The following is a 16,133-nucleotide window of genomic DNA, read 5'->3' as shown; positions in this document are numbered from 1 at the left end:
CTCTCCCCTCCACCGCTGCATCTCTCAGGCTCTTTCTTATTCCCCCTCCTTCTCTCTGGACCTCTGAGTCCTAGTTCTTTCTTCTCTCCCTTTCCCAACATCTTTCCTTCTCTCACTGATCCTCCTCCTGGAAGGTTCCCTTTCCTTTATAGTATCTCTCCTTCTGTCCTGCCTGCTCACATCCGCTGTCTTATGCACACTGCCTCCTGTTCTCTCTTTTACTCTCGTTCCCTCACTGCTTCTTCTCTCTCTCCAGCTTCGCTTTTGTTCTCGAGCCAACAAGCATGCACTTTCTCTTGTACGTGCTCTTGTTCTCTTCAGATATTTATCGAGGGCCCACTCTGAGTCTAATTCTTTGCTACTTACAAAGATGAATAAGATACGGCTTCTGCGTTGGAGGAACTTGTGGGCTCTGATGAGGAAACACTGCTGTAAAAATACCATAAAATCTATACATTGTGACAAGTGCCAAAAGAAAGATAGATGAAATTCTGTGACAGAACTCGCTGATTTGGGGTATAACCGAAGTGATGTGGTAATTTGTGAGATGAAAGAAAGTGAGACAAAAAAACACTAATTATACTGTTTTTATTGACTACAGCGAGGGATCTCTTTATCTATATACCCAAACAGCTCAGAAGAGAACATTTTCCATGGCATTATGTAGACAAAAGATTCTTAAGTGTATTTTGAATCATTAAAGAAAGATTTCATGTAAAGTTCTAATCTTGTGTTGGAAAATTAGTAATTCATATATACTGTGTATCAGAAATCTGATTAGGATATTTTACTCTACAATTTTTCAGAAAAAAATTTAAAAAAGCCAATTTTTCAGGATAAACAGTAGGTGACTATAAAAATTCTCAGTTTGTTAAATCTTAGGGGATCTGTTGTTTTTTATTTAGAATGCCCAGTCTCCCACTATATGGTTTTTAGAAACAGCTTTGAATACCTCAGTACCGTATTAGGTTTTAACTATTCAACTTTAACTAGTTTTTATAAGGGAGTGATATTCTTGCCACCTTTTTGTTTCCTGTTTTGTCTTCTCCTTGTTTGCTTTTTTCTTTTGAGAAGGGAAAAATTAGGGAGTAAAATCTGATGCAGCATTTGAAGCTATTAATAGTTGCTACAGTAATAAGTAGCAGCAGGAGTAAAATGTAGGTACCAGTACATCAAAGTGACACCAAATAGGCTCAGCCTGGGGATGAATCCCTAACCCCTCAGTTCAGTATGATCACAACAGCAGACTGACTGCAATAGAAAAATAATAGGGGGAATCTGAGAAGCAGAAGACTTTTCAGTATTTCTTTATAGAAAAGTCATCTTTGTGTCTGGTCACACTCCTCTTTTTGAAATAGCAATGTCAGCATAAAAGTAATATATGTCTGATAGGTAGATACATGCATATGTACATGCCTTTGTGTGTATGTACATATCCTTGTGTCTTTTTTTTTTTTTTTTTTTGCCTTGGCTAAAGAATTCAGATACCATCATACTTAATTAGGCAATAGCACATTCATGAATGTGCTGTATTTTACTCCCAAGACTCACTGTGTTCAAGTAAACGTAGTCATGTGTAAAGGCAAGTATATCTAGTTTTCACAGGTTTTTCGCTTGAATCCTGCAACCAAGTTTAGCAAATATATTACGCCTAATTAAGTCACCGTAGTCCAGTAGTTTATCAGAATTTATGGAGCACCTTCTAAGCCAGGCATTAGAGACAAAAAGACGCCTGAAAAACATTCCTGCCTTTGATCTTGAAATCTAATGGAATTCAAGGACAAAAGGCTTTCAGTCAAGCATCAGCCATGGGAGTAGAAGAGCGGGTTAAAAGAAAGTGCTTTTCGTTTTGAGATTAGTAACCCTGCTGATATATTAGATAAATTCCTGAGTGTTTACTGTGGAAAGCCAGCTGAATTTAATGAACGTTCTCTCGTGAAAGATAAAAAGGCATATGCTTTGACAAATGTTATGTAAATTTCATTCATTTGTATGTGTTAGAAGGTAGAAGTATGCATTATTTCTGAGTGCAGAAATATGTACTATGTTGGAATGTACTGACAGAGCAAACTCCAACATGACAGAATCGAGTGCATTTTGAAGAGTTTGTTCTCTTTAAACATAGTTCTTATAGTAAAAATTGTATTATCCAGAGGTTGACATAGAAAGCTAGAAAAAGCAGTGTTTTTGATACTCCTGTTGTGTTGTTTAAGGACCAGAGTGATTACCTGCTGTCAGCGCCCTTTGAATAATGTTAGGACATGTAAAACTGCCAAGTTAAAGTTGTTTCTAATGACTTTAACTAAGCCAAATAGTACCTTATGGAAAAAATAAAATCTTTCCCGATGCTTCACGCAGGTAGGAAGCAGAAAGCTTCAGAAGTCCATGGAGAAAAAGGTATTTTAAAAATAGTTTAATTAGTATTATGTGAAGCTAGAATTGATTCTAAAAATAGGTAATTGAAAAGTTTTTGTTAAATTTCTTAATCTTAGAAAAGAGTGAGAGAAATATAAATTTCAAGTTGTCTCTGGGGTACTTCAGAAATAATTTTATTTTCCTTCAGATCAAAGCTCCATTTTCCAAATATTTGAAAGCAGAAAGGTACAAAACAAAAAAATGTAAGGAATTCTTAGAAAAGAAGCAATTGATAAGTTAGAAAAACCCCTCTTTCAAGTCCTTTTCTTCTACTTTTTATCTTTAGATCCTTCCTTCTTTGCCTACTTGTTTAGTCCAGTTATTCCTTCTCCAGGGGCAACTTGAGATTTACATTTCTGTGAAAGGTCTTTCTAAATCTACTTACTCTAAGAAGGTCTTTATTGGCTTGTAGAAATGGATGTATTTTGCAGTATTGTGCTATTAAATATAATTCATTATAATTAAATTCATTTCCTCGTTTCTACAGTATATGTAGAATAAAACACATTAATTATACTATAAATATTAGGACTTTGCTGCCTGCTTATAACCATATAATATGGTTTAGAATCTCTGAATATGTATAAATTAATGATTTGATTTTTAAGAAATAATAATTCAGTTGTTTACTTTGCTCTTCTTTAGGTATGTTAGAGCGGAAGTTCTGGCTGGCTTTGTCAATGGCCTATTTTTGATCTTCACTGCTTTTTTTATTTTCTCAGAAGGAGTTGAGGTATTGTAAAATAATGATTAGACTCAGTAAATTACATTTCTGTAATGAAAATGTTTGTGAACTAAAGATACAAGTACAGAGCTGCTTTCACACTATTAAGTATTGAGGGCAGTCTTGGGTCAGATAAAATCTCATGTAAGAGGACCTTACAAAATAGTTGAAAAAAATTAAATATATGTGAAACTACTTGAAATTGAAAACAACTAAATGATAGTGCTTTATAGGTTATGAATGAAGTGTTGACTCTGTGAATAGTAAAAGCACGATCTGGGTAGTGAGATCTGTCAGGAAGCGTTCTTAAAATAGAATCTGAGAGTTTTGCCATTGAACTTTTAATATTTGGTATAATAAAAAAAATTTAAGACTGAAAGATCAGTGAACTTAAAGTGAATGGCAATGTTATTTAAGATACCAAAGAGGGATAGGTTTTAGACCAAACAGTCATGCTATTAAATGTTTGTGTTTCTTTAAAAATAGTAATTATTATCTTGTCTGCAGTAAGTGAGCACTACTGTTTTTTAATTTTTTCCTATAAACTGTTTTGGCGTAGATTTTTAGAATGCTTTTAATTTTGAAAATAATCAAAAATTTTTAAAGATTGCTTTTTGTTTTTACCAGTTGATCAATCAGAAACTATATCAATGCTCTTTGTTTGTATTATGTGTTTTCTAGAGAGCATTAGCCCCTCCCGATGTACACCATGAGAGACTGCTTCTTGTTTCAATTCTTGGGTTTGTGGTAAACCTAGTAGGAATATTTGTTTTCAAGCATGGAGGTCATGGACATTCTCATGGCTCTGGTATGATGGTTAGAACCCTTTGTTTCTTCATTTTTCTCTTTTCCATCATAATTATCACTTCTGACAACTAATAAATTTTAAAATTAAAGCCTGTGTTGATTTTTAATAACAGAAATAATGTGTTAATAGGCTCTTATTAATGTCTTTCTGAGCTATCACTCCCACTTCTCCATGTTCCTCCATCCAAGTGCCATCTCAAGATTATACATGTTCTCAGTTTGGTGTGGATCCTTCCAGACCTCTGTAGCTTATCTGTTTAGTATGACACCATTTATATAAAACCAACAAATAAACATTAAAAACCACAAAACAAATCTAGTTACTAAAAATTATAGTGTATGTGGGTATGAAATTTATTATAGCATCTGTTTTTGAGATCCTTCTGTTTGGTATACGTCAGTCTGCCTTCTCTTGTTAACATAAAACTCCACGGTGTGGGATACTATGCTTATTTAAACTGGTCTTCTGTATATAGACTTTAAGTCCTTTCCACATGAAGCATATCCTTGTGAACATATGCAAGTGTTTTTCTGAAGCTGTGCCATCCCATTTGGTAGCCATTAGTCACATGTGGCTATTTAAGTTTAAATTATGGTTAATTAAATTTAATAAAATTAAAAATTCACTTCTTCAGTTATATTAGCAATGTTTCAAGTGCTCTGTAGCCACATAGGGCTATCATATTGGACAGCAGATAGAGAACATGTCCATCATCACAGAAAGTTCTTTGAATTGCACTGTGCTGGAATATAAGTAGAGTTGCTGGAGCACAGGAAGTACAGTTTTTAGTTTCAATAGACAATGGCAAATTGCCCTCCAAAATGACTCATCCACATTTATCCCAGCAATGAATGCCAGTACTAATTTTGTCCCATTTACATCAAAACTTATTATTATGGGTTTAAAACTGTTTTGCTAATGCTTTGATAAATATGTTATCTCATTTTATTTATTATTTCTCTGATTAGTAGTGAGGTTGAAAATCTTTCTGTATGTTTTTAGGCCACTCAAGTTTTCCTCTCCTAGAATTGTCTATTTATTTTTGCTTGTTTTTCTATGGTCTTCCTGTTAATCCATTGATAATAATTTTTATATAGTTTGTATACTAATTGTTTTATGTGTTGCAAACACCTTTTCCTAATATATGGCTTATCTTTAAACTTTTATATAGGGGTTCTAATTTGGACATAGTCTTACTGTTTCTTAGATTTTTTCTGGCGTGTTTTCTACTGTTTGAGATGTTTCCTATTCCTGAGTCATAAACATATACTCCTATATTTTAATACTGTTAAAATGTCAGGGTTTTTTTCTTCATCCGTTTGTTCCTTCATCTGTATGTAATTTGTTTTCATAATGGTGTGAGTTACGACTTAACTTTTTTTTTTTTCAGTGTGAATAAGCAGTTTTCCAAGCACCAATTATTAACCTGCCTTTTACCCCATTGAGGTAAAAGAACATTTTTAGCCTGTATTAAATTGCCTTTCAAAGTTGTTTGGGCCTGTCTTGTTCAGTTGGTTTTTTCATCAGCTTGTCAAGTTGTATGAAAAATCTCTTGGAGATTTTGACTGGGAATGCATAAAAGAATTTTTATGTCTTTTACTAAAGTGTCTTTGCTGTTTCGAGAGAGATCTTTGTATTTTTCGGTCAGTTCATTTTTAGGTAGTTGGATGTTTTTATTACTGTTAAGAATAAAAACTATTATTCTTGCTTGTCTTATTGCATAACGAGGATCTCTAGCACAGTGTTGATTAGAAATACTTAGTTTGTTTCCTTGTGTCAACCTGGATGATCACCTGAGTAACTTAACATTTTATCAGAATCTCTGGAGGAAGCCCCAAACAGCAGCATGTTCTAAAGCTCTCCAGGTGACACTTAATGAAGAATGCTACTAAAGTTTTACCATTTGGTCTGATGTTTAGGGTCTGTTTCTGTTGAAACTATTTTATCAAGTTAAGGATACTACTTTTTCTTCCTGAATCTATTGAAGTAATCCTTTTTTTCCTCCTTAGTTAATTTAGAATTTGTATTTACATTGATAGATTTCTTACAAGGGACCATCCTTAAATTTTATGATTAAAATGTATCCATTTAGGTCTGCATTTAGGTGTGTGATCCATTTTCAGTCAATTTTTGTATATGGTGTGAGGTATGGGCCCAGTATCATTTTATTGTATATAGATTTCAGTTGTCTCAGCACCATTTGTTAAAAAGATTATTTTCCCCCCACTGAATTGTCTTGGCACTCTTGTCAACAATCAGTTGACCATAAATGTGAGAGTTTAGGGGTGGCTGGGTGGCTCAGTTGGTTAAGCGATTGCCTTTGGCTCAGGTCATGATCCTGGAGTCCCGGGATCGAGTCCCACATTGGGCGCCCTGCTCAGCAGGGAGTCTGCTTCTTCCTCTGACCCTCCCCACTCTCATGCTCTCTCTCTCTCAAACAAATAAATAAAATCTTTTTTAAAAAATGTGAGAGTTTATTCTGGACTCTCACCTCTATTTCATTGATTGCTGTGTTTATCCTTATGCCAGTACCCTACTGTCTTGTTTAATGTACCTTTGAGGGGCGCCTGGGTGGCTCGGTTATTAAGCGTCTGCCTTCGGCTCAGGTCATGATCCCAGGGTCCTGGGATCAAGCCCCACGTTGGGCTCCCTGCTCCATGGGAAGCCTGCTTCTCCCTCTCCCACTCCCTCTGCTTGTGTTCCCTCTCTTGCTGTGTCTCTCTCTGTCAAATAAATAAAATCTTTAAAAAAATAATAATAATGTACCTTTGAGGTAGGTTTCAAATTGGAACATGTGAGTTATCCAACTTTCTTCTTCTTTTTCAAGATTATTTTACCTATTACTGACTAATTTAAGATTATTTTACTTATTTATATTTCCATATACGGGCTCCTGGGTGGTGCATCTAGCTAAGCATCCGACTCTTGGTTTAGGCTCAGGTCACGATCTCGGTGTCATGAGATCAAGCCCCGCGCTTTGCTCAGTGCCATCTGCATTAGTTTCTCTCTCCCTCTCCCTCTGCTCACTCCCATGTGTGCATGCTCTCTCTCTCTCTAAAATAAATCTTTAAAAAAATTTTTTAAGATCAGCTTGTCAATTTCTGCAAAAAAAAAAAAAGGCACCTGGGATTTTGATAGAAATTGTGTTGAATCTGTAGATCAATTTGGGAGGTATTGTCATGTTAACAATGTAGGGTCTTCTGATCCATGAACATGGGATGCCTTCCCATTTATTTATAGCTTCTTTAATTCCTTTCAACATGTTCTATAAGTTGTTAGTTGTACACTTCTTAACTTTACAATTAGGCTTTCTTTTTTTTTGTTGCTATTGTAAATGTGATTGTTTTCTTAATTTCATTTTTTGATTGTTCTTTACTAATGTATAGGGATACAGTTCATTTTGGATACTGATCTTGTGTTTTGCCACATTGCTGAAGTTGTTCAATATTCTAATATATCTTCAGTGTATTCTGTAGAATTTTTTAGTATCATGTCATCTGCAAATAGAGATGATTTTACTTCTTCCTTTCCCATCTGAATGCCCTTTTTTTCCCTTGCTTAATTGCCCTGATCATATGCTTCAGCACAATATTAAAGATTTATTTATTTATCTGTGAGAGAGAGAGAGAGAGAGAGCGCACACACGTGACTGGGGGGAAGGGCAGAGGAAGAGGGAGAAAGAGAATCTCCAGCAGACTTCCCCGCTGAGCGTGAAGCCCAAGGTAGAACTCCGTCCCACGACCCTGAGATCATGACCTGAGCTGAAACCAAGAGTCCTACACTTAACCAACTAAGCCACCCAGGTGCCCTGCTTCAGTACAGTATTAAATAGAAATGGTGAGAGAGGACATCCTTACTTTTTTTTTCCTGATTTTATGATGAAAGCATTCAGTCTTTCTTCATTAAATATGATGTTAGCTGTGTTAGCCATGTGTTTTTCAGAAATGCCCTTTATCGGATTGAGAGTTCATTTCTATTCCTAGTTTACTAGGTGTTTTTATCATGAAAGGGTATTGGGTTTTTTTTGAGATGATCAGTTGGTTTTTATCCTTTATTCTATTAATATGATGTATTACATTGCTTGATTTTTGGATATTAAACCACCTTTTCATTCTTAGGATAAATCTCATTTGGCCATGGTTTATCTTTTTTATATATTGTTTCATTTGGCTTGCTAGTATTTTGTTGAAAACTTTTGTGTCTATATTCTTAAGGAATTTTGGCCTGTACTTTTCTTTGATGTCTTTGGTTGATATTGGTATCAAGATAATATTGGCCTTATGTAATGAGTTGGGAAGTGTTCTCCTTTCTTCTATTTATTTTTTTTAAGGGGGTTGGTGGGGAAGAGTGTGAAGTATTGGTATTTTTTAAATGTTTGGCAGAGTTTAGTATGAAGTCATCTGGGCCTGGGCTTTTCTTTTTTGGAAGTTTTTAAATTATTCTTTTTTTTTTTTCGTATTATAGATCTGTTCAGATTCCTGTTTCTGCTTGAGTCAGTTTCAGTAGTTTGTGTATTTCTAGGAATGTTTGTTTGTCCTTTTGTCCATCCCATCTGAATTACCTTGTTTACTTGTTGTTTATGGTATGTCTTTTTAAAAATTTATTTTATTTCCATAAGGTCAGTAGTGAAGACCTCTCTTTTCCCAGTTTTAATAATTTGTGCCTTCTGTCATTTTTTTCTTGGTTAATTTGGTTAAAGGTTTATCAATTTTTTTTTTTTTTTAAAGAATGCCCTTTCGGTTTTATCGATTTTCCCCCATTGTTTTTATCTTCTCTATTTAATTTTATTTCTGCTTTAATATTTTTTATGTCCTTTCTTCTCCTTGCTTTGCCTTTAGTTTGTTCTTCTCTTTTTAGTTTCTTAAGGTGGAAAATTTAGATTATTGATTTGGATTTTGTTTTTTTTTTTTTTACCATAGGGAAATATATTTCTAAGCACTGCTGAAATATAACCTGTAAGCTTTGTATGTCATGTTTTTTCATTTCATTTTTGTTCATATCAAAGTATTTTTCAGTTTCCCTTGTGATTTCTTCTTTGAATCATTAGTTATTTAAGAGTGTGTCTTTCATTTTTCTTCTGTCATCAATAATCTAATTTAATTCCATTGTGATCAGATGACACTTTTTAGGATTTCAGGTTCTTTTCAATTTATTGAGTCTTATTTTATGACCTAGCATTTGGTCTGTATGGACAAATGTACACTTGAGAAAAATATGTACTCTGCTTTGTTCTATAGATGTCTGTTAGGTCTAATTTGTTCATAGTTGTTCAATCTTCTAGTTTTTTGTCAATCTTCTGCCTAGTTATCTATTTATTATTGAAAGTAGGTATTGAAGTCTCCAACTATTATTTTGAATTATATATTTTTTCAGTCAATTATTTTAGGTTTTGCTTCATGTATTTTGGAGTGTGTTGTTCAGTGCAATATGTTTAAAATCGTCATATCTACCAGATAGATTGAATATGTTATTATATGATTTTTTTTTCTTACAGTAATTTTTGGCTTACAGTTTATTTTGTTTGACATTATGATAACCATTCCAGCTTTTTTTTTTTTTTTTAACTGCTTGCGTGGTGTATTTTTCTTTCTCTTTTTGCTTTTAACCTGTTTGTGTCTTTGACTAAAGTGTGTCTCTTGTAGACGGAATGTAACTGGATCATATTTTTTTTTATCCATTCTGACAATCTCTGTCTTTTGATTGGGATATTTAAACAATTTACATCTCATGTAATTACTACTACTAAGGTAGGATTTACATCTGCCATTATAATACTTGTTTTCTGTCCTTTTTTGTTACTCTATTCCCCGATTCCTGTTTTTTAAATAGAATACTTTCTAGTGTACTCTTAATTCTCTTGTTTCTTACAAGTAGCATCTTAATTTAAAACAGCTGAGTTCAGATTAATAGTAATTTAGTAATACACAAAACCTTTGCTCCAACATACCTCCCTGTTCACCTCCCTTCTTCGTACTATTATTGTCATACGAATTGCATGTTTTTATGAGGTCTATCAGTACAGTTTTATAATTATTACTTAATGCAATTGTCTCTTAAAACATACAGGAGAAGAAACGAGTCACAAATTTAAAAATACATTTATCCTCTGTCATAATTGCCTTTACCAGTGCTCTTTATTTCTCTGTGTGGATTTTTGTTACTGTTTGGTGTTCTTTCATTTCATTTGCAAGTAGTGTTTTTGTTTACGTGATAATGTCTTATTTGTCCTTTATTTTTAAGGGAGAGAGTTGAATTTAGCATTCTTAGTTGAGTCTTTTTCTAACATTTTGATTTTGTCATCCCACTGGGTTTTGACCTCCATGGTTTTTGTGGAGAAGTCACCAATTAATCTTACTCAAGTTCTGTTACACATGGTAAGTTATTTTTATCTTGGTGTACAACTTCCAGTGTCTCTGACATTCATCAGTTTGGTATGATGTTTCTAGATATGGCTGTTTGAGTTAATTCTTCTTGCATTTTCCTAAGTTTCTTGAATGTGTAGGTTAATATTTTTCATCAGAGTTGGGGTTTCTAGCCATTATTTCTTCAGATATTTTTTCTGTCTCTTCTTTTTTGGGGACTCCTTAATGCTTAATTTGGTACATTTGATGTTTCCGCAGGTATCTAAGGCTATGTTTATTTTTCTTAATTTTCTTCTTTTCTGCTCCTCAGAGTGGACAGTCTCTGGTGATCCATCTTCCAAGTTTGCATAATTGTAGCTCAGATCTGTTGTTGAGCCTTCTAGGAAATATTTTATTTCAGTTACTATATTTCTTTAACTCCAGAATTTTTTGTTTGGTTCTTTTTTATAATTTCTCTTTATTGATATTCTCTATTTGGTGAGTTATTGTTGTTATACTTTAATTCTTTAGACATGGATTTCTTTATTTCTTTGAACATATTCTAATGGCTGATTTAAATAAAGTCTTTGTCCAAAATCTGGGTCTCCTTCAGGAACATTTTCTGTGGGTTGCTTTTTTTTTCTATGTATGTAGCATACTTTCATCTTTCTTTGCATGTCTTAACAATTTTTGTTGTTGAAAACTGGACATTTTATATTATAATGACTCTGGTATCATTACTTTACCTCTCCCTTCAAAGTTTGTTGCATTATTTTGTTTTTGTTTTTTCTAAGGATTCTACCTGCTGTAACGTAATTCTGTTGATCTTTTATCAAATACAGTGGCTTCCCTGCTGCTGCCTCGAAGTGACCATATGCATATATTTTGTTTTACTTTGATAATATATGTAATAGTACTTTGCAAAGTTTTAGCTAAAATTTTTGTCTGTGGTCTTCACTGCTTTATCCCCAGTGCCTAGAATAGTGCCTATAACATAGTGTGTTTCAAATAAGTATTTCCTGAATGAATGAATGAATGAATGAATGAATGGCATTGTCTAATCTCTAAATATTTCTGTGTACTTCTCACTTATTTTCATCTCCAGTAAAGTCTACCACTTCCCTCCATATTTCATTTCCTTCCCATACTCCATGGTAGGAACTCAGTCAGTTTTAATGAATCTATAACACTTTTTACAAGTAGATCCTTACCTAATTGAATCTCTTTTTAGAGCTAATTCTTTTCACTGATATCAGTATTATTGTAACCATTTATTTAATATAGTTTTGCATACTTTTTGTTCTAACTACTTTTTAGGCCATGGACACAGTCATTCCCTTTTCAATGGTGTTCTGGATCAGACACATGGCCATGGAGATCATTGCCATAGTCATGAATTGAAACATGGTGCTGCACATAGTCATGATCATGCTCATGGACATGGACACTTTCATTCTCATGGTAAGTACAGCCAAAATACTTTCAAATGGACAGCCTTCCAAATATACTGAAATTTTCTATAGATTACTCTTTTAGTTGAGATAATTTCTTGAAAAGGTTTTGTAATCAACTTCCTTTCTAATGAATCAAACTAAATGGTTCGCAGGGCTTGTTCATTTTTAGGATATAATGAAATTAACTCAGTATAATGCCAAGGATATAGCTGTTTTTCAGTGAGTATATTATACTATGTGCCACTATTTTAAATGAGCTTCAGTGAATGAGAAACAGTTGGATTTTAGCAAATGAAAATTACAATTTTTTAAGTACAGACGAGATTGGACGTGTTTTTTAAGTACAATAAGGCCTTTTGTCCTACATAGGCTTATAAAAATACAATAGGGGTTTTCAGTTTTGCATATTTTCATTGTAATTTTTGGTGAATATCACCTGATACTTCCTTGTTCCCTTAGAAATCTTTGTATGCTGGAGTACCTGGGTGGCTCAGTTGGTTAAGCGTCTGCTGTTGTCTCAGGTCATGATCTCAAGGTCTGGGATTGAGGCCCTCCTCAGCAGGGAGTCTGCTTCTCCCTCTTTCTCTGCCTCTCCCCGTTGCTCAGAGTATAGATTAATAGAAGTTGCTTAGATACCACAGTCAGATTATCTTTAAATAAGTTATATTCTCAAGTATTGTCTGTACCTGCCAAATAGAATCCTCAGACTTTTGATTTGAAAATTGAAAAGGGTCTTGGAAATTGAATATTTAGTCCCTAATTTATCAGTCTCTAAAATTTGCTGTATTTTTGTAACTATTATACTGGTATGTTTTATTTATTTATTACTTCTTATTTACTTTTATTTTAATTCCAGTATACTTAACATACCATATTACATTAGTTTCAGGTGTATAATATAGCGATTCAACAATTATATACATTACTCTGTTCATTAAGATAAGTGGACTCTTAATCCTCTTCACCTGTTTCACTCATCCTCCCACCTACCTCCCCTCTGGTAACCATCAGTTTGTTCTCTAGTTAAGAGTCTGTTTTTTGGTTTGTCTCCTTTTTTTTCCCTTTGTTCGTTTGTTTTGTTTTGTTTTTTTGAGAGAGCATGGGCGAGTGGGGGGGGAGGGGCAGAGAGAATGAGAGAGAGAGAGAATCATAAGCAGGCTCCATGCCCAGCACATGGAGCCTGATGTGGGGCTTGGCCTCATGACCCTGAAATCATGACCTGAGCTGAAATCAAGAGTCAGATGCTTAACCAACTGAGCCACCCAGGTGTGCTCCCATTTGTTTTGTTTCTTAAATTCTATGAATGAGTGAAATCATGTGGTATTTGTCTTTCTCTGACTGATTTCGCTTAGCACAATACACTCTAGCTCCATCCACGTCATTGCAAATGGCAGGATTTCAGTCTTTTTGATGGCTGACTAATATTCCAACGTGTGTGTATGTGTGTGTTTACACACACCACATCTTTATCCATCTGTTGATGGACACTTGGGCTGCTTCCATAATTTGGCTATTGTAAATAATGCTGCAATAAAGAGTGGTGCATATATCCTTTCAAATTAGTGTTTTATATTTTTTGGGTAAATACCCAGTAGTGTGATTACTGGATTATATGGTAGTTCTATTTTAAACTTTAGAGGAACTGTAAAAAACATACTGTAAAAAACCAAGAGTTAAATCCTTAACCAACTGAACCACCCAGGTACCCCTAGAATGAAAATTCTGTATTACTCTGAAATATATTCAGTGGACTCCAAATAACTTAGTGGTTTGAGACCCACTCTCACCCATTTGAAACGTTTAAATAGTTATAAATTTAACAACTTCCTGTTTCTCCTTGAATTTTTATTTTCATTCCAAAATTTTATAATAAGGGATTATATTTGGGTTAAGTTATTAATTGATCATGTGTTCTACTTCTTGGCAATAAAATAGGTATATAAATATAAATTTTTTATTTACTAGAAACATAAGACTTAGTGTTTAAACATTTCTTTTGGATGGAGTTATAGTTATTACTAAAAGTCAGTCAAAGTAATTCTATTTTTAAAATCTTGATGCATGTATAATCATAAAAGGCAACATTTTACTTAAGATACATATCTTAATGTGATAATTTGAGCTCTTTTTTTCCTCATTTAGTGTGTGGAAAAATGACACTGATACTGTATGGAAAAATGACACACTTATCAGCATAAAAAAGGTTTTGGCAATAATTCTGTTCCTATTTTCTAGCTTTATAATGCAAGTACTAAGAAACCTTAAATAGAAGAAATTCTGTTTATAGCAGTTTTGGTGAATTCTTTGAACACCTTAAGAATTACATTCCAAAAATTACTGAGTGATCTGTTAACAAAAATTATTTTTGATAATCTATAAATTGGCAGCTTCATTAGCTAATGCTTGCATTCTTTTTTTAATATTCTTTTTTTATTATTATTATGTTATGTTAATCACCATACATTACATCATTAGTTTTTGATGTAGTACTCCATGATTCATTGTTTGTGCATAACACCCAGTGCTCCATGCAGAACGTGCCCTCCTTAATACCCACCACCAGGCCAACCCATCCCCTCACCCCTGTCCCCTCTAGAACCCTCAGTTTGTTTCTCAGAGTCCATAGTCTCTCATGGTTCGTCTCCCCCTCCAATTTCCCCCCTTCATTCTTCCCCTCCTGCTATCCTTTTTTTTTTTTCCTTAAATTTTTTATTGTTATGTTAATCACCATACATTGTATCATTAGTTTGTGATGGAATGTTCCATGATTCATTGTTTGTGCATAACACCCAGTGCTCCACGCAGAACGTGCCCTCTTTAATACCCATCACCAGGCTAACCCATCCCTCCACCCCCCTCCCCTCTAGAACCCTCAGTTTGTTTTTCAGAGTCCATCTCTCTCATGGTTTGTCTCCCCATCTGATTTACCCCCCTTCATTCTTCCCCTCCTGCTATCTTCTTCTTCTTTTTTTTTTCTTAACGTATATTGCATTATTTGTTTCAGAGGTACAGATATATGATTCAACAGTCTTGCACAATTCACAGCGCTCACCATTAATGCTTGCATTCTATTAAAAACAATTGGAGGGTGGGGGGATGGGTTAGCCTGGTGATGGGTATTGAGGAGGGCACGTTTTGCATGGTGCACTGGGTGTTATGAACAAACAATGAATCATGGAACACTGCATCAAAAACTAATGATGTAATATATGGTGATTAACATAACAATAAAAAAATTAAAAAAAAAATAAAATAAAATAAAAACAATTGGAAACTGTGTTGTTTGCAAAAGGATTTGCTAGGTAGTCAGTAGAGTCATTATTTTTGTAGCATTACCACCAATATTTGTAACTGGCCCCTTGTTTGTTGCCCTAGAATTTTTTTTTTATACCTTGAGGAATGCACTGTAGTAAGATTCTAAATAGGTGAAAGGTAGCTTTTTTTTTGGCCAAGGGGGAGAAGGATAAGTGGCAAGGAAGAATTTATATGACATCAGGGCACGTGGAGATCATAGTAACTAGTAAAAGGAAATGCTAGGCTTCAAACACAGGGAAATCTGACTCCAGGCGTGTCTGGGTGGTTTAGTCGGTTAAGCATCTGCCTCTTGTTTTTTTATGTTGGTTGAGTGTCCCACTCTTGATTTTGGCTCCGGTCATGATCTCTGGGTCATGGGATTGAACCCTGCATAGGGTTCCTCGCTCAGCGGGGAATCTGCTGGAGATTCTTCCTCCACTCTCTGCCCTTCCCCCCTGCACTGTCTCGAAAATAAATAAATCTTAAAAAAAAAAAAGGAAATCCGACTCCAAAATCTTGTCTTTACTATTATTTCTGCCTTCAGTATATATTAGCCAATCTGAGGATACAAAAGTAATAGGGCCATCATTCCATTTTGCCCTTAAGAGACATCATAGTCTCACCGGGAAATGCTGTGAGCTTTATATTTATTGAAATGCTACACTGTCAGTAAAGCTAGCTGGTTTTTGTTTGCTTGGTTTAACTGCTCATATCTCAGTGACTCAAGCAGTAAAAGTTTATATATTGCTCTTGGGTTGATGGGTAAAGGAGGGGGTGGGTGCTGTTTTTCATTCAATTTAGGAATCTAGGTTTTTTTCATCCCTGGAATTCTTGACCCTTGGAACCCTCCACTGGATTCCCTGCATCTACCTGGAGATAGAGTACATAGAAGATCACATGGGACATTTTTATGAGCCTAGAAGTGGTTTACTTGTCATATTTCTTTTTTTTTTTAATTTAATTTATTTATTTAACAGAGAGAGAGCACAAGCAGGGGGAGCGACAGGCAGAGGGAGAAGCAGGCTCCCCGCAGAGCAGGGAGCCTGATGCAGGGAGCCTGATGCAGAGTTTGATCCCAGGACCCTGGGATTATGACC

At 34.6% G+C, this 16,133-nt stretch overlaps 1 protein-coding gene across 2 annotated transcripts in view; it reads left to right on the top strand.

Annotated features, from left to right (window-relative positions):
- Nucleotides 1–16,133, top strand: part of SLC30A7 (solute carrier family 30 member 7) — an 85,121-nt gene that overhangs the window by 15,620 nt on the left and 53,368 nt on the right. For both annotated transcript variants that reach the window (XM_025872303.2, XM_025872302.2), the window contains exons 4-6: nucleotides 3,061–3,148; nucleotides 3,821–3,947; nucleotides 11,606–11,749. In XM_025872303.2, the coding sequence (XP_025728088.1) occupies nucleotides 3,061–3,148; nucleotides 3,821–3,947; nucleotides 11,606–11,749 (359 nt within the window). The remainder of the gene's footprint in view (nucleotides 1–3,060; nucleotides 3,149–3,820; nucleotides 3,948–11,605; nucleotides 11,750–16,133) is intronic.

Source organism: Callorhinus ursinus, unplaced genomic scaffold, assembly GCF_003265705.2.
Source record: "Callorhinus ursinus isolate GAN/ISIS: 27379988/994484 unplaced genomic scaffold, GSC_fseal_2.0 scaffold9, whole genome shotgun sequence".
In the NCBI taxonomy this organism is placed as follows: Eukaryota; Metazoa; Chordata; class Mammalia; order Carnivora; family Otariidae; genus Callorhinus; species Callorhinus ursinus.
Note: the sequence above shows the minus strand (reverse complement) of the source record. Positions and strands in the feature narration are given on the sequence as shown.